At 33.7% G+C, this 20,152-nt stretch overlaps 1 protein-coding gene across 4 annotated transcripts in view; it reads left to right on the top strand.

The window, feature by feature from the left end:
• LOC105833360 (WD and tetratricopeptide repeats protein 1) overlaps window positions 1-20,152 on the top strand; it is a 213,377-nt gene that overhangs the window by 140,813 nt on the left and 52,412 nt on the right. For all 4 annotated transcript variants that reach the window (XM_036294553.1, XM_036294560.1, XM_036294549.1 and 1 more), the window contains one exon: window positions 3,887-4,029. In XM_036294553.1, coding sequence (XP_036150446.1) covers window positions 3,887-4,029 — 143 coding nt within the window. The remainder of the gene's footprint in view (window positions 1-3,886; window positions 4,030-20,152) is intronic.

Raw genomic sequence — 20,152 nt, 5'->3', positions numbered from 1 at the left:
TTTCGAAATTAAAAATAGCGAATTCAATATGGCGGAAGTAATTTTTAGAATTTAGCCAATTTCTATGAGACTAGTCATCTAGAATTTTTTAAGGACGCTGAATTTATCAGATTTTATTGTTATCAGAACTTACTCTATTATTATTTAAGTTATATGTGTTATTTTTTACTATGAATTCCTAACCAACAGCCCGATAAACTTCCAAATAAACTCCTAAAATAGTCATTAAATTTAGAATTAGAATTTAGAATTTTTTGTCCGCCATATTGGATATGTTATTTTGCAATTTGTATTTTTTATTTGAAAATCATGATCAACGATTCTTAAAATCTCGAAATATAAATGTTTAATTATAAGTTTGTAATTAAAATTTTTTACAGACGGATTTCTTTACTAGAAATAGTATATTTATTTTATTGACATAAAGAATGGACTGAGCATTGCGATAGACAGACCGGTGCGCGCTGTAGAAAGAGAGGTACTACACAGAAGAAGCTTATGTTTATCTCTTTTTTGCAGGAACATTGAAATAAAATTGCAAACTGTGCGTATTTATGCAATTATTCATTTTTTTTCACTTTTATGAGTTGTTTTACACAAGACACATTTCAAAATTCACTTGTCTTTGCAGAATAAATAAACGAATTTTTGTAACGTGGCAGAGCAAGTTTTGATAGCTATTCTAAAATACGGTTATCACGAATTGATTAAGTGCCGAATTCAATGCTACGTTACTACAAGAATTCTGGAGAGGGAACAGGATAACCAATAAAATACTAGAAAAGAGACAAATATAGGTTTCTTCTATAATCTCTCTTTCTATAACGTGCACTGCGTCTATCGTGATGCTCAGTCCATTCTTTATGTCGATGATTTATTTAAAAAAATTATTTATTTTACATATTTTTAATAGTAATTTTATCATTCAGAGGAACGTTTTAGCACTCTAACGGTGACATTACTATAATTTCAGATAATTTTAAAGAATATATTTGTTATTTGATATCTTTTATAAATATTATAATTAAAACAAAAAATATGTTTTTATAATACTTTTTTTCTTACGTTTTCAGCTTGTGGCACATAAAAGAACAACTTATGTAATGTTTTAATTGTTATACTTTTATATAAAGGTACAAAACATGTTTTTGTGTTTTTTGTTTATTTTAAAGATAAATAAATGTTTTACTGCATAAAAATAGTTCAAGTATAGCAGTGTGATGTCACAGAGCGTTCAAGAAGACTCATTTTCAGACCGTTTTCGGCTATTTCAAATAATGCAATATTTTATTATTTTGAAATATCAAGACGATCTTACTTTATATTATTTATTTTCTTGTTTAATTTGTGTTAAAAAATTATGAAAAAATTACAATTAAAAGTATATGGGGTGTTCTTTGTAAAAACACCCCCTCCCTGCACATTTTATTTTTTGAGATGTAATTACTTAATAATTACAAATAAATGTTTAAGTGCTGAAAATTTTTGTTGATTCTTCTACTTTTAAATGTCTTGTGGCAAATTTGGAAATGCAAAATGACGAACCCAAAATGGCGGCCGAAACAAAGAAAGAAGCCATTATTTATAATATAAAATAACATTTGCACATTATTTGACCCTAAAAAGGGCCGATTCAGATGTGTCCTGATTTTAGGCAGTGTTGTTAACTAGAGTCCGACCGAAACCACTTTTTTTTGTTTCGGTCGAAACCGAAAACGAATATTTAGTCTTCTCTGAATTTCGACCGAAACCGAAACCGAAAACCAAAACTTTTGAAAAAATTTATAAAATATTATATATATAACTTAAGAGATTGTTGGAAAAATGTATATTTAATATTTAAGTATTCTGTTATCGAATAAGCTTTTTATCAGTTATTAAATAAGCTTTTATTTAAGAATGTATTAATACTTTATTATTTATTATATTTTATTACAATATAAATGTATTTTTTAGAAAAAACAAAAACATCTTTTAAAAAGTCAACTTTTTAATAGAAATTATTATATTAGATACATTGCATAATATAACAGTAAAGTTATACATCACGGTTTTATTATTTAACATTATATTAAAACTTAATAATCAAAGTTAAATAATTTTATGTTGTAACATAAAAATAAAAGTTTCTCGGCATTTTTTCCCAATAAATTATTGCGTCTATCTGCATAAATCTGCATAAACCCAGCAGAGCTAAATAGTTGTTCGCTTGCTACAGAAGTCGGCGGAGCTGATAAATATTTATTTGCTGTCTTTTGTAATTGTTTGAATGAAAACGGATAAGAGATAAGAGATGGTGCAACCGCTAGCGGTGCTGGCGACACCGAATTTTGGCTGACACCGAAATTTACTCTTAATTTTGGCCGAAACCGAAATCAAGCCGAAATCTTGATTTTTGGCCGAAACTAGCCGTAACCGAAACCGAAACCGAAATTTCGGCCGGACTTTTTTGTTAACCCTTAAAATACACTCCGAGTTAAAATAACCTGAAAAGAAATATATAAAATTAAAATTAAAATTTATTGATATCCATTTAGAAACCATTGAATTAACCTTAATTTTGAAAATTTTAAAAATATACTTAATTTTTAGTTAAAAATAATTTTTTTGTCGCAATAACCATTGAAAATGGCTTTGGAGTGTTTTAACCCAGTATGTATTATATCTATGTTTTATACAGGAAGTGTGTATTTTAAGAGTTAAAAGTAGCATAATTTTTCTAATCTGTAGTCTATAAGATATAGTTTATATCTGTAGTCTATAAGATATAGCCTATAAGATTTTATATTCCATAAAATGAAAAAGTATTTTTTTTTTAAACTTTACTTTGAGGTTATCACATATTCTATAAAATCACGGATTTGTGATTGATTCTGTCACTAAACTACTTATCAAAAGGTACTCTAATGATAAAAATAAAGTAAAATAATAGTCATATTGATACAAGTAATAAGTATATACGTTACGTAACCTCAAAGCAGAGTTGTTAAAAACAAAATATTTTTTCATTTTATGGAATATCAAATACTACATCTTGTAAGTTACAGATTAGAAAAATTATGCTACTTTTAACTCTTAAAATACACACTTCCTGTATGAGACATAGATATAATACACAAAATGACTCAAACCACTTTCAAATGACACTGGGTCAAAATGACTCAAAACCACTTTCAATGGTTACTGCGACGAAAAAATAAATTATTTTGAACTTAAAATTAAGTGTATTTTTTAAACATTCAAGATTATGGTTAATCCAATTGTTTCAAAATAAATATCAATAAATTTTAATTTTATTTTATAAATTTCTTTTCAAGTTATTTTAACCTAGAGTGTATTTTAAGGGTTAACAACATTGCCTAAAATCAAGACACATCTGAATCGGCCCTTTTTAGAGTCAAATAAATGTTATATTATAAATAATGGCTTCTTTGTTTTGGCCGCCATTTTGGGTTTCCAAATTTGCCACGCGACATTCAAAAGTAGAAGGATCAACGAAAATTTTCAGCACTTAAACATTTATTTATTTCAAAAAATAAAATGTGCGGGAGGGCGTTTTCACAAAAAACGCCCCATATATATGTTTATTATAAAATGGTTTTTTTTACGTTATGCAAATTTCTAATTCCAATTATATAAAAATTTATTTTTTGTATTTACTATCAAATGGCTTTTATTAAAATTTATGAATGTAACCTATTATTTAAGTCATATATTAAATTTTTTACATTTTTACGATTCTAATTATACGAAAATTTGCTTCTTTGTATTGATTTCAACTAACTTAACACTAATTTTTTCAAAATTTAATTTTTTATAATTTTTTTATTTTATTGGGTTAGATAAATGTGTACTGAAATTTATTAATATAATCTATTATTTACAGATTGGTACGTTGCCTGTTTGATTTAAATCGATCAATTGAAGCTGATAAAATGCTCACGAGTTTTCAACAAAAATTTCCAGAATATGCATCTAATTCAGCATGTAGAGCATTGAAGATGGACATAAAAGAGGCTATCGATGTTGGTAATATTATTTTTTTTTTTATAAAAATAGTATAATTTATTTAAAAAATTCCAAGTTTGCATTTAAGTATTCTGAAATCTTTTAACAGCATTTATTTTGATGTTTGTACACATTATTTGTTCTTCAAACATCTAATAGAAAATTTATTATTACTGGTTTGATTGATTTTTACAATCAGAAATATGTATATTTATTATTGCTTGTACGAGTTAACACTATGTTTACGTGTATAGTTCTTTAAATTTACATTTACCGGGATTGCGCGCCGACAAATTTGTTAGTCTTATAACATAATTTTTTTGCCGGAATACATTATATTACAAAATAAATTACACTTACAATTTAATATCTTTTGATGCTAACAACCATCTATAAGACGTTACCTTAATCAAATCCCAGGTAAACGGTAAAGAAATTATTGCGAAAAATAACACTTTTGGACGGGGTTTGAACCTGGATTTCCTATTTTTCTGTGAAGACGTTCTAACCAATTCGACCATCGAGACATGAAAATACTTCTTGCAATAACTGATATATGTTGCGACTGTGCTCACCAGCAACGGGCAACTTCGTCTCTTGTTCGTGCTGTTATTTCACCCTAAGTATCGTTTAAACGAAACGGAAAGCGATTTGCCGAATTCTCTAATAAGCGCCAGGCATTCTCTTTTGGAATGATCTTGTAATTGTTTTTCAAATTCGAGGAATATTATATTCTAACTCGGCACGAACTTAGACGGTCTCGATAGCCGACTGCTCAACCCCGAAAATGGTAGAAGGAGAGGTTTGGTGTGGGTGGCGATTGGAGTATGAAAGACAAGAGAACTATCTACTACACAATTTGACAGCAATAAATTAACAATTATATTTCCAGTTTCGAACGCTTACAATTATTAAATGTGACCTCGAACGTACGGTTGAACGGTAATATCTCGAGTTGCGTATAGCGAGCCGATCGTCATTTGAATTACAACGAAGCCGGGAAAAAATTAATTATAATAGTCGTAATACGATGTCGATGAATATTCGCACGCAACCTCTGCTATTTCACAGACGTGATTGGATCGTCGTCAAAGTTCCGAGCGCGAGAACGGTTGTCAAGGACGGCCAGGATACACAGTTCGCGCGGGTTTAAGTTCGTAATCACCCGTGTAATCGGACATAGCCTACTACGAAATTCCACGAAAATGACACTAGTTAATGACGATGACCTGGTTGCGGTATAGGCACACGAGCAATGAGAACGCGAACGAAGAAATGTATTGGCTGCGTTCAGCGGAAAAAATTGTTCAGTGAGCACTTTATGCTGCGCTCCCACCAGTTTGTGATTTTTGTTGAACGCACTTTTATCATAAGATGATGCTATTATTCAGATGGCGCCAACCATAATGCATATTTATAACCTGTAAACAATGCTCTTGCAACACGTTTCAAATAGAGCGTACTTTTAATATGATGGAAACAATGGCAACCGCTCAGCAAACATGTAAGTTGTAAGAACATAAGCCGTGGCATTCAGCAGAAAATCTTACATCAGTTCCATCGCTACATTCTCCGCTGAACGCAACCATTAACACGCGGCAGGCAAGATCAGGCGACGGTGTTGTAAAAGACTCGAAATTAAGCCTTAAGGGGTTACACCTACCTAGACGACCGAAAAACAGGCTTAATTTTGACATTTTATTTCTGCTAAAAGAGTAGTGGAAATTAAATAAAATTTTATGTGATTATTGACTAATGTTTTAACAATAAAAAAAAATTTTTTTATAAAAAAAATAGTGACGGAAAGAAAAAATATGGCCGCTAGCATACATCAAGGTTTGAAAAAACGCATTTTGCAGTGACCACTCTGTCGCCTGAACAAGCCATCCGAAACAAAAAAAAACAAAATGGTGTTTTTAAGCTAATAGTAGTGGTTTGTTGGTGACGATCGTCGATTGTCGATTTTGTCGTTTGTTATAAAATGGCGAGTTAAAATTGAAATTTAAAAATAGGCGGGCGTGCGTGCGTACGTGCGTGCGTGCGAGCGCGCGCGCAAAGCATTCTCTGCACCACATGGGTTTGCAACTTTCCACGCAAACAAGAAAAAAATTATTCCAAACATGGCCGTTTTGAACGTGGTCAATTTGAACGTGGCCATTACGAACGTGGTAATTTTAAACGTGGCCATTCTGAACGTGGTCATTACGAACATGGTAATTTTAAACGTGACCATTCCGAACGTGGCTATTTCGGACGTGGCCGTTTCGGACGTGGCCATTCCGAACGTGGCCATTACGAACATGGTAATTCTAAACGTGACCATTTCGAACGTGGCTATTCCGAACGTGGTCATTTCGGACATGGCCATTTCGGACGTGGTCGTTTCGAACGTGGGCAAATTGAACTCCGTGCAGTATTTTATGTGGCCATTCCGAACGTGGCCATTTTGAACGTGGGCAAATTATGTCCACTTGTTGGGGTTACAGTCACCGTGTGTAGGGAACGTAACAAAAAATGGAAAAGTTCCAAATTTGAAGGGTAAGTAAAAATGTTTTTGTTCATTACATATTTACGCATACAGTACTTATATATATTACCAACGTCGCGATAACTTTGCGAAAGTATGCTGCAATTGTAGCATTACAAATAAAAAATTTTTTTTATAACAAATCTTTTGTAATAAATATTTTTTGTATTAATAATTATGTTTTTGTGTATTAATAATTGTTTTTTAAATAAATATTACTATTTTCTTTTACTATTGTGTTTGAACTGCATTCATTTTTTACTAAATTCACATTGCAAAATAAATATATTTTTTTAACAGAATCAAAAAACTGACGATAGATTCTTAAAGTAAAACTTCCTTTTTCCATTGATCACCATTTTAATTACTTTATCTATTTTTTTCCAATAAATATGGGCGTTTGAAGAAAAAGCAAATTTTTACAAAAATTTGTTGTTTCTTTCTCATTCTTTTCAAAAAAATCTGTTTTCTTTTAATATCTTTGACTTTTCAGCCAAAACCATCATAATTCTGAGATTTTTTTTTGATTAAAAAAAAAGAAATTAAAATTGATTAAATACATTTGGAAATATAAGTCAACGAAATTTTGGGGTTAGCGTAATCCCTGTGTGTAGGAATCGAGAGAAAAATAAGGTGTGTAGGCAGAGGGTTAAAGTTTCAAGTTTAGTTCTTTATTATTGATAACAGCCGAATTTTGCACTTTACCTCTAATCGGCAATTCCGGGGCCATATGAGGTTCCTTTCACATAACAAAACAAGGACACACAAAAGAATGCCGTGTTCATGCGAGCTGTAACCTTCGGGCGTCTGGCTGCGTCAGGTAGTAGAATTTGAGCACTCGAACGCTCGATCCCGTTTTACTCAACTCTGTAATTCCGACATTTTTGCAGATATTGACATGAAATTTTCAGGATATGTTCTCGAAACTTGAAGCTTCAAGAAAATGTAAAAAAAATCGATTTTTTATCCGCTAGGTACGTGTAATCCCCCTTAAGAGTTTGCGAAAGAATAATGATGTTAGACTTGCGGCTTCGCTCGATCGCGAAATTGGCGATTTTATAATAGATGTGACGCTTGTCTCACTAACTCGGCTTTATACTTGCCTCCGGTCGTGCTCTCGGCTCCTGCGTCATCTTACAAAATTGTTCCGGCATCGCTCGCTGCTCGCAGCCAAAGTGAGGATTGATCTTGCGGGAGTTACGCTGCGACGCACCTCATTTTGCCTAGGTGCATCGCACCCCTATTGGTTGCAATTTTGCAGCCTGATTTGCGTGCGACGTGTTACGCATGCAGTCGCTACGCATTTGTAGATTTTAGGCGCGAGACTTGCATTTGCTTGTTCTTCGTGACGAGATTCTTCTCAATTTCGCCGGCGACGACTCCTTTCTTCTCAAGCGGTCGCATCCCCGTTCTCCGAGAAGTTGTTTCTCGACTCTCATCTCGTGGATCGGCGGGAAATGTCTCTTCTCGTTTCTGCTTTTCTTGTCGGGATTTGCATGGAATTTGGATGTCATACCATTTATGCGCCAGCAGAAGTTGTCTCCTCAGACTCTGCAATTTATTCGGCAATATTGATATTCTTACAATCAATAATAACACAGGCACACAAAAAAAGTGGTTGGTCCGGCGGACTAAACTAGTCAATCCTTATGTATTTCGACCCGCTGAATCCGAATCCAAAATCAGAATTGCAAAGTTAGCTCGCATTTCCTAACCTTAAAAAAAATTTTTTTTTAATGTTGGTCCGGCGGACCAGAATAATCTACCTTTATGTATTTTGACCCACTGAATCCAAATTCAATGTCAGAATTGCTGCATTGGCTCATTTTTTCCGAACCTCAAAAAAATATTTCTTTAAAATCTTGGTCCGGCGAACCAGACTAGTCTATTTTTATATATTTTGACCCGCTAAATCCAAATTCAAGGTCAGAATTGCTGAATTGGCTTATTTTTTTCTAACCTCACAAAACACCTTGTAAAAGCAGTTTGGATCACAAATGTATAATCCGAAACGTGCAGGCTTGCGTAACCACATTACCCGGAGAAAATTTTCTAGAAAATTGCAAAAGTGAAGATTACAGAGAAAGGATAGCGGAAATGATGGAAAACTAGAAAACTAGGTTGCCTAATGAATCTTAAGTTGCATTTTTTAGATTCTCATATTGACTACTTCCCAGAAAATCTAGGTGATTATAGTGAAGAATATGGAGAAAGATTTCATCAGGACATCAAGGAGATGTAGTATCGATATCAAGGCAAGTGGAATGTGAATATGATGGCTGATTTTTGCTGGACGCTCAAACGTGATGTTTCTGTGAAGGGAAATAAACGTAAGAGAAAGCCATTGCACAGAATCTTCGAGAATAAAAGAGATATAATAAAAAAAGGGAGTGAATTTTCTACGCTATTTACAGAAACTCAAATTTGTCATACGCATTGAATTTTTCCCGGGTAATGTGGTTACGCAAGCCTGCACATTCCGGATTATACATTTGTGATCCAAACTGCTTTTACAAGGTGTTTTTTGAGGTTAGGAAAAAATGAGCTAATTCAGCAATTCTGACCTTGAATTAAATTTAGCGGGTCAAAATACATAAAAATAGACTAGTCTGGTTCGCCGGACCAAGATTTAAAAGAAAATTTTTTTTAAGGTTAGGAAATGCGAGCTAACTTTGCAATTCTGACCTTGGATTCGAATTCAGCGGGTCGAAATACATAAGGATTGACTAGTCCGCCGGACCAACCACTTTTTTTTGTGTGCCTGTGTAATATAATCATACGACAAAGGAAAAGGGGCATGACCTGCATGCTTCCGCTCTCAAGGGGTCTTGGCGATTTCCCGGCAGCAGTTTGTTCTTCCTTGGTGTTTCGGTCCTTCTTCCTGCGTCTTCTGACGGGACGAAGCGTCAGTGTCACACAAAAATTCTAAATCTCTGAGTCGTTGATCTTTGCCGCATGTGCAACGCGGCGCTTGAAAGAATTTAATTAGATGTCAAAACGGCACATCGGACGACACACAGACTAACGCGTCTACTCCCGAGACGGAAGGATGTAGGATCCGCGCGGTCAGGTCCTCGTGGCCTTTATGACGGACGTAGCCCGCAAACATCATGTCACAATGTGTAAACAAATGGGATAATGCATTTTTAAGACCGCGCGTTAATTTAAACATCTAATAGAAAATTTATTATTACCAGCTCGATTGAACATCTTATAAATATTAGCATCAAAAGATATTAAATTGGTTAATATATGTACATATAATATATACACATTTCGGCGAAAAAACTGCGTAAGACTAAATTTGTTGGCGCTACTGAAACATAATACAACTGGAACGAGTGCGCTAGTATCGCAATCCGACAAAGAGGGTTCTAAGAGTTATTTTTGTCCCTTTTTAGTACAATCAGGCAAAAAGTTAAATTCTTACATATATATAACCCTATTTTGGCTGAACTTCTTACGAGTTCTTGCATTTCTTGTTTATCTTTTGTTTTTTTGTTATCGAACAATCGCGTATAATGTTAATATGCATGCCACTATTATTGAAACATACTATTACGCGTTTATAAACTTTTTACGGGGCTGTACCGTTTCCACTACTCTTTACTACACATGCGCATTTCAACTTGAAAAGGACAAGGACAATATTTCTTAGAACGTTCTCTTTCGGATCATCTTTAACAAAATAATTCTATCGCCGCACTTGTTCCGGTTATAATATATTTCAGTAGTTGGCGTGCAGTATATGCTGGTGATTGTAAATTTAAAGAATTATTTGTGTTTGTTTAATAGAATAGAATTTATTGATTCCCTCAGGGTTATAATGTAATTATTACATCAAGAGACATGGTAGTGGCTCGCGCCAAGTGAACGCGCAGCGTGAGACCGACCGTGTTCTTTATGCGTGTATGCGACTTGCAAGCACTCGAGATTATCGGATCTCAAAAACGGCTAAACCGATCGAGTTCTAACTAAGCTCAATCAAGAGCTTAGAGTTGATTTATATGAGAAAACTGTTTTTATTTTACATGCTTTATGAGTGGAGGTATTGCGATTCAAAGTCTGCAACGTCAAAATTTTATTTTACGAGTAAGATATGTCGTCGTTATCGTCAACCTTAAGTTTCTCTGCGGAGGCCGACATGAAGGACGAAAATCCATCTCGCGTATCTGCTATCATGTAGCGTTTGCATAATCACTGTAGCATCGTGTATGAGTCCCAAATGCGCACAGCGTAAAACGAATACCATCAATCAAATTCTATAAATTTATCCTAACTTTAACTAAAACAGTAATCTGATTATCCGTTTTACATTGTGCGCATCTGGGAAGCTTTTTAAGTCACGTGGGTCGCCAATGGCTCGCTCGCGCCACGCGCCAGCTCGCGATAGTTTCGTGAAGTAGTTTATTGTTATACCGTCTGATATATGTCTTTTACAAACAATAATTTTAGTTGTAATTTTTTAATACGAGAAGTCTATGTTGTGATAAATTTTGGGAGGCATGATAGTGGTTTGCTGTAAGTGACGTACAGCATGAGATTATTTGCTGTAAGTGACGCACAGCAGTGAGATAACGAGACAGATTCGTGAATTGTGCTTTATTATTATCAATAGTCGTGTCGATGGTAAAACCTCAAGGGAGAAGAGAGAGAGAGAGAGAGAGAGAGAGAGAGAGAGAGAGAGATTGATTGATTGATTGATTGATCTTTTATTAGCTTTCTCAGCTATTTTCAATACATATATATACAATTTTATGCTACATCATTAAAAACAAATTCTTTTAGCATTCGTTTAAACATTTCTAAACGATTACAATGTTTAACTTCGTGTGGTAATGCGTTGTACATTAACACACCCTCATAAAATAAACTTTTTTGCGCGCTTCTTGTTTTTCGGAATTCAATAACAATATCCCCTGTCTGCCTAGTTTCGCGTTCTCCCTCTACTATTCTAAGTCTATTACTAAATTGCTCCGGCATCATATTATTTAAGATCTTAAAAATAAATATGCACATATTGTAATACAGCCTTTGTCTTATGGTCATAAATTGCAACGCTTGGTGCATACATTTAACTTTGGTACGTTTGTCACATTGCAATATGACTCTCATAGCTCTATTTTGCGCTATTTGGAGCCTACTTAACTGTGTATCCCCCATATCTATTAGTAGCGTTGCACAATACTCAAAGTGAGGTGCTATAATTGTCTTGTATATCGTACATCTAGTGTAAGCCGAGATAAAGTTCCCTATTCTATTTAAAAAACTTATTTTCTTCCCTATTTTCTTTAGCATGTAATCACAGTGACCGCTGAATCTAAGTCTATCATCAATAATTATGCCCAAGTACTTTATTATTTCTACGCGCTCAATCTCATTTCCATCCAAACATCTCACAATAGTATTGCCTCTCAATTCTTTCCTTATACCTCTAACTAACATATATTTTGTTTTCCCCGCATTCATCTTCAGTTTATTAATATTCATCCATTCCTCCACTACGTTAAATGCAATATTCAATTTCCTCTCTATCTCCGCACTACTCTCACCTGTTACATATATTAACGTATCGTCCGCAAACATTTTTATATTACACACATCCGAGCAAACGTTAACAATATCATTCATATATATTATAAACAACAATGGGCCCAATACCGAACCCTGTGGCACTCCGTATTCCGTAGTCAGTATCTTAGACCATTTATCATTAAATTGAACTTGTTGCATTCTATCTTTTAAGTACGACCTAAACCATTCTAGAACTGTTCCTGTAATACCATACTGGTATAATTTCTCTAATAATCTTCCTCTATCAATTGTCTCGAAAGCCCGTTTAAGATCTACAAAAATAACTCCTACTATTTGTCTCTCACTAATAATCAATTTCCATTCATCTATAACTGTTTGAATTGCTGTTTCACACGAGTAATTTTTCCTAAAGCCCGACTGATGTTCCGTTATAATATTATTACTTTCTAGGTAGACCTCAATTTGCTTTTTAACTATTATCTCTAATACTTTTTCATATATTGGTAATATATTAATAGGCCTATAATCACTTGCCCTCTTAGGTTTCTCTACTTTTGGTATTGGAATTATCGTGGATGTTTTCCACTCTTTCAAGAAACAACCCTCACTCAATGACTTATTTATTATATCACAATGTTTCTCTTCTATGACACAAAATACCGTTTTTAATATATCGCTAGTTATTCCTTCTTCTGTACCTTTCTTTTTTGGTAATTCCCTAATGATTTTTCTTACTTGTTCTGTCGTAATTGATTCAAATTTTTCTAGCTCTCCCATCTTTTCAATACAATAAATAGTTCTCTTATTTGTGCTTGTTGTATAATTTTTATCTATAGATTTTATTATGTCTTTAATACTTTGTATATAATATAAGTTAAATTTATCAGCTATATCACACTCTATATTATTGTCTAATATTTCAAAATCTATGTTTCCTACAAATTTCGCGCCTATTGGTCCTCCTCTAATAATTTCTTTTAATGATTTCCACATAGTTGTGGGATTGTTACTATTATGATCAATCATGTTTTCATAATATTCTTTTTTCTTTGTTCTAATTAAACTAACTACTGCATTTCTTTCTATTTTAAATTGTTGCCAGTTTTGTTCCGTGCTATCGTACAGTGCTTTTCTATAAGCCTCATCTCTTCTAGTCGCTAGCTCTTCTATTTCCTTTGAATACCATTTTTTCCCTTCCCATATTTTTGGTATTCTAAAAATTTTCTTAGGTGCTGAGATGTCTAGCGCATCTACAATACTATTAATTAAATTCTTTGCCTTTACATTAATATCTAACTCATTAATATCTAAATCATATCCTTTTTCTAAATTACTCTCCACTAGCTTAATAAACTCATCCGCATTATATCTACTATAATCCCTGCCACTGAATTCTTTATATTTATTTACAATCTTGTTCGTATTTATCACAACTTTTATCCACGCATGATCCGTTATCTTAGGTTCGTACTTGACTTCTACATTTATATCTTTATTCGCAAAAACTAGATCTATAATTGTTTTACTATTTTCGGTAACTCTCGTTGGTTTATCCACATACTGCTTCATACCTAGACTTTGCATAGTCGTTAGTAGTTTATTTGTATAATAAGAGTCTGTCATACAATCTATATTGAAGTCTCCTAATATTATACACTCTTCTTTTATCGTTAATTCTTCTACTATCTCCTCTAAGAATCCTATAAACTCTCCATGTGACGCACTCGGTGAATGATATACTACCATTAACACTCCTTTAAACAATTTCTCTTTTACTTCTATTGCAACGCACCACACAATCCTTTCTAATTTTTTCAATACTACTATCTCATACTTGATATCGTCTCTTACATACAGAGCAACCCCCCCTGTATTTCTATTTTCCGCGTCGCATCTAACCACACTGTATCCCGGTACACTTATTTCACTGTCTTCAATTTCCGCAATCAGTCTCGACTCCGACAATGCAATAATTGCCGGATTTAATTTCTTCATAATCTGATGCTGTATCTCGTCCTTATGTGCCATTAAACTTTGCGCGTTTGTATATATTATCTGATTCTCTTCTTTCTGTAATTGCTATTTTTTGGCTTCCCATCCACCTCTCCTCTTTTCCTCTTCGATAGCCCTCTTGTATGTCGGGCATTCCGGATCCAGAGCATCATGATCGTCTTTTATTTTTAAATTATATGTTTTTATTTTAAACATACAATTTACACATTTGTTCTGCTTCTCTCTACATTCACTTGCTTTATGCTTTCCTGTACATTTATGACACGTTTCATCTCTCGTACAGTTTTTTGCAATGTGGTAGAATCCCCAGCACTTGAAACATCTCTTTATGCTAAAGTGATTGAACACAGGACATTTTCTCCAGCCTATATTCAACTTTTCTTTTTTTAACATCAATTCATGTGTTACTTCATCTACTTCAATTATTAAAGATCTACCTTCTTTTCCTTTCCTTCTAGATTGACTATCATCCATATTTTTTCTTTTCGGGATTTTCTTAACTATGCTTATACGAGATTCACCAATACTATTCTGTTTCTTTATTGTATCTATTAGCTCATCGTCATCCAACTCTATTTCTTCCTCGCTAATATTAACAATTTTTATTTTCGGCTTCTTTTGTACTGATTCTGTAACATTATAATTGTCACCTAGTTTAGACTGCACTACATCTTTTAATTTATCTATTTCTTCTCCGGTCTCACATCCTAGAATTACTGTTCCTTCTCTTCCTTTTCGTACCTTTGTAATCCCCATTGGCATATTCTTAATATCAACTTTTTCTTTTATTATTTTTTTAGTGGTCTCACTTTCTTGCTGAGTCTTCGGTTTGATGATTATGATGTTTTCCTTCTTTTTCTTTATTGCCTCACTGTAACTGCCGCGCACATTTTCCGCTGACGCCTGCATTCCTCCTCGTATTATTTTTCGTAGGTCTTCCATTTCTTGTTTAATAGCTTTTATTTCCTCTTGCACTGTTTCTTTAATCAGCATTTTTATTTCTCGTTTGCATGCCATTTCATCTTTCATCTCTCTCATAGTTCTTACTAGCCAATCAATTTTCGTATCCATGCCCACGTTGACTCCTATCGCTCTGCTTCCGCCACTTCCCGTCGATCCCGTAGAACTTAGTCTTTCTCTTCCGCTTCCCGTCTGTATTGGTGTTTTTTTCACATCTATATCTTTTTCACTGTCTACTGTGAACTTCTCATATGGGCCAGGACAAGACACATATTCTCGATTTCTGTCATACACCTTATGTTTACTTGCACATCCAGGATGGAAGAAAAGTTTGACACATGACTTACATGTCACGACCTGACTTTTTATTTCCTTCTTACATGCGGCACATCTATATTCCGCATATTCATCGACCATATTAGTAGGTATCGGCTGATGCCGATCCTATCGATACGGGCGCCCACTCACGTACGTAACTTTAATTAATATACACGTCACTATAAATGTCTACCTGTCGCGACATGTATGACCCGCATGGAAAATATACTGAGAGAGAGAGAGAGAGAGAGAGAGAGAGAGAGAGAGAGAGAGAGAGAGAGAGAGAGAGAGAGAGAGAGAGAGAGAGTGATTGATTGATTGATTGATTGATTGATTGATTGATTGATTGATTGATTGATTGATTGATTGATTGATTGATTGATTGATTGTATTTATTATGCCCGAGCATGGCTGTAGGGCAAAGGAGTATAAATAGAAATATAATTTTGACAATAATCAACACTGAATGTTATAGTAAACTTATGAACTAATCTAAGCTAATAGTATAAAATAAAATAAAGTAAGCAAACGCAAGCTCCAAACTGATAGATGAAACAATTACAAGTAATATAATGAGAATCTACGTTGTACAGTTAGCAGAATCCAGCAATCTGAACGCCGATATAGTTAATGTTCGTAACAATTTAACATAACAATAGTACTGGTCTAATGGCATACAGGTAGAGTAAAAATAAAAGTATAATTAAAATAAGTATAAACTAGGAGTACAAAGTGGCAAAGAGAGCAGACTTAGCAAGTAAAAACACAAAAACAATAGTTTATAGTATAGCTTCGTTTACAAAGTAGATATGAGACTTGGACTGCAAGAAACATAAAAAGTAGGGCAAGGCACAAATGCACGCAGTATAATGTAGTAAGACAAGCAGGAAGCCTTCAAGCAGTGAAGCACAAGTAAAGCAAGTATAGACAATTCAGTAACTAATTGATGAAGTAAGGTCAAGTCTAACTTGGCCACAAAGTAATCAGTAAGCAGATTGCAGGTATAAGAGTAAGCACAAATAGCAGCTCAAGCAAACTCAGAAGCGATCAAGAACGACCGAAGAAGATTCTTGAAAGTAGCCAAGGAGGGTGCAGAAGTAATATGATCGGGAAGGGAATGCCAGAAATAAATAGAAGATAGCCTGAAGGAGTTTTTGTAGGTAGCAGTTCTATGGGAAGGAATGTGGAAGGTCTGTGATGAAGGGTGCAAAGAACGCTCGGATCTTCTTAATGTTGGGTCAGAGGGGATAAAAAGTTCATGTAGATAAGAAGGAGAAGTCATGTAAAGAATACGATAAATTTGACATCCAAGAAAAAACAACCTTCTGTTCTCCACCGAGACCCATCCCAGACGACGCCTGAACGGTGTGATATGCTCATCACGCCGAAGATTAAAAATAAATCTAACACAGCAGTTCACCAGCGAGAGTATATTTTTACACTGTAACGTCTATAAATTGTACCTTAACCGTAATCCTACACTGTGGGGTAGAATAAACCCCACTGATTTTTGGCTTTAGTTTTAGATTAGTTTTTTGGTTATATTCATGAATTTTTTTACTGTTTTAAATTTTAAATTGCTTGAAAATAACTTTTAGACATTATTTTTACAAATTTAATGAATGTTCTAAATCTTTTTTTACAAAATGTTTGATAATATACGAGTAATAATTACACAGGCACACAAAAAAAAAAGTGGTTGGTCCGGCGGACTAGACTAGTCAATCCTTATGTATTTCGACCCGCTGAATCCGAATCTGAAGTCAGAATTGCAAAGTTAGCTCGCATTTTCTAACCTCAAAAAAAATTTTTTTTTAAATATTGGTCCGGTGGGTCAGACTAGTCAATTCTTATGTATTTTGATCCGCTGAATCCAAATACAAGGTCAGAATTGCTGAATTGGCTTATTTTTTCCTAACCTCAAAAAAAAATTTTCTTTTAATGTTGATCCGGCGGACCAGACTAGTCTATCCTTATGTATTTTGACCCGCTGAATCCAAATTCAAGGTGAAAATTGCTGAATTAGCTCATTTTTTCCTAACCTCAAAAAAATTTTTTTTTAGATTAGGAAATGCGAGCTAATTTTGCAATTCTGACCTTCGGGTCGAAATACATAAGGATTGACTAGTCTAGTCCGCCGGACCAACCACTTTTTTTTTGTGTGCCTGTGTTATTTTAAAAGGCTGGGGTGTATTACACCTCTTGTGTAGAATACCGAATTGTTTGTACTGTATAGGATTAGGGTTGCGACGATAATCTTTCTTACTCCTACTCCATTACTCCTGCTGACATTGTAGATCTTGCATTACACTGGTGTCGATGAGATAGATGAGATGTTGTGTGATATAGAATTGTGAATCGGTTAAATATTGCTGCAATTGTCAATTAATATTTACAACTATTAATTAACTTGAATAAAACTTTGAATAAACGTTTTTAATAATACTAATTTTTATTCTTTGGTATACTAGTAAAATATATAATGCCGGTATCTTGGTGACAAAAGATGATTCTTATCTTTACAACGTTATCAATATTTAACTAACGCACAACTCTACGTCATACCTCATCTATTTAATCATCAACATTAATGTAAAATTAATTAATGAATTAATAATTACCTTAAAGGCTTTTTATTTAATTACATCAAATTAAATTGGCTATAGAGAATCTGCTGCGGGAGTCAGCGCGCAACAAACAAACAAAAGATGACTAAACAACTTACAATGGTCATATCCTTTATTGGATCAATTTTCAGACGTTTCGGTCTTTTTTTAAGATCATTATCAATGATGAATCAATCGTAATATACCATATGGGCAAACTATAACACTACAATAATATGAGTTAAATAAATTAAACTATATACATAGAATAAATACACAAAAATGTCAATTAATTCTTTCTACATATTTTGATCATATTATAATTATCTACTGTTTAAACGTAGTGGAGTTGAGAATATGAAATTCTTGAGTTTCTTAAAGTAATCCGCACATTGGACAAAATTTTTTTATAACCGAATAATATGGTTATTCGTTGTTGTAGTGCATGGGAGTCCAATACACAAGGCTAATGTGTCATGATATTCCGTATCTACGTGAAATGCAAATAAATTGAAAGTCTTTAACATTAAATTTAAAACTGTGAACATTTATTATTAACACTTACATATTCATGCTGAGGTAATATGATTTAATCAGATCCAAGAACTCATATTCACAATTACAAAATTATGCCACCGTTCCCACCGATAGACAAGATAGCACTGAGAGGTCAGATCGTATATCCGCCGTTTTCAGACGGACCAAAACAAAGATCAATATACTCAAGACGGTGAGACTTCTCAGATTTTTTTTAATCTATCAATAATATTACAATAAATATTCGAGAGGCCCTCAGTGTCTGGCTGCAAAAAGCTATTTTTTTGTCTCTTAATAAATAGCATTTCTGAAACTAATCTTTTAAATAAGAACCTTTTTTTATCTAATATTTTTACGTTCTCCCAATCGAATTCATGTCCGAATTCCACTTTATGATCAACTAAAACAGAATTTTGTCCTTTTTTTAATGTTATTTTTATGCTCAAATATTCTTGTGTGAAGTTGTCTACCCGTCTGACCCACATAAGATGCATCACAGTTATTGCATTTTATCTGATATACGACATTTTTATGAAAAGACCCCGGAAGACTATCTTCGTGTACTCTGATAAAATTTTTTATAAAATTAAGGGGTTAGTGGCAGTCAGCAGGCCAAAAAAATGCACTTCTTTGCGATTTTTTTGGAGACTTATTTATATTTTTAATGAAAAAAATTTTAATATATTATAGAGTAAATTTTAAAGAATGTGTACAAAAATTTTTACGCAAAATTGTTTGGGCATAACAGCCGATGGTGTAGACGGCCTTTTAAAAAAGATGGTTTGCGGTGAGCAAGATTTCTCAGGACTGGATCATCTGTAAACAAAAATACGAATAAATGTAGAAAATATATTAGTTTGGCGGGTCCCTGATCGAAGCATTTTGGAAAAAATTAATTGGAAATAAAATGGCGGACATTGAAAGTAAAAACTAAATTTTTACCTAAAAAAGAAACATTTGTTTTGACAATAAAAAAAAGTATAAAAAGAAATAAAAAATCCTTCGATCAGGGACCTCGTAATTATGTACAAAAGAAGTCTTTAAAATTTCAGAGCTATACGTTGAGCTGTTTTTCAGCAATCTTGCTCACCGATTTGAAAAATGTTGTTTCGAAAAAAACGCATTTAAAGTTTCAAGTTCTAATTTGATTGAGTTAAAAATTTTTTTTCTTAACTTACACTGAGTCGTCTATTCCAGGGTCACACAGAGCACCTTCTTCTGATAGAGTCGCTTCTAAAATATCAATTTGTTGTTGGCGACGAAGCATTTTTCCCTCTCGAGTGTTCTCACGCGCGCGCTTGTTGCTGAGCTGTATGCAATCGGCGTCTTCTTTTTCCGCATAATTATGCGTGTTAGTCACAACTAATTCCTATGGTATTACGTGGCATCGTGTACTTGTAAAAAATAACTGATCTGCTCTGCTCGAAGCTATACTGAAGGTCTTTGTAAATCTCGACTAGGATTTTGTATCACAGCTGATTCAAAGATATTCTAACACAAGTATAAACTTATATAGTACTTGTATGTATAGTATATGACCCCTCCGCAGATATACACACATACCAGTATTCTTAACAAAAGCAGAGAGCAGCTGCCGGCGGTGCGCTGGGCTACCTGCTCCGAACAGAGCAATCGTTACAGCTCTATA

Source organism: Monomorium pharaonis, chromosome 1 (assembly GCF_013373865.1).
Source record: "Monomorium pharaonis isolate MP-MQ-018 chromosome 1, ASM1337386v2, whole genome shotgun sequence".
Lineage (NCBI taxonomy): Eukaryota > Metazoa > Arthropoda > Insecta > Hymenoptera > Formicidae > Monomorium > Monomorium pharaonis.
Note: the sequence above shows the minus strand (reverse complement) of the source record. Positions and strands in the feature narration are given on the sequence as shown.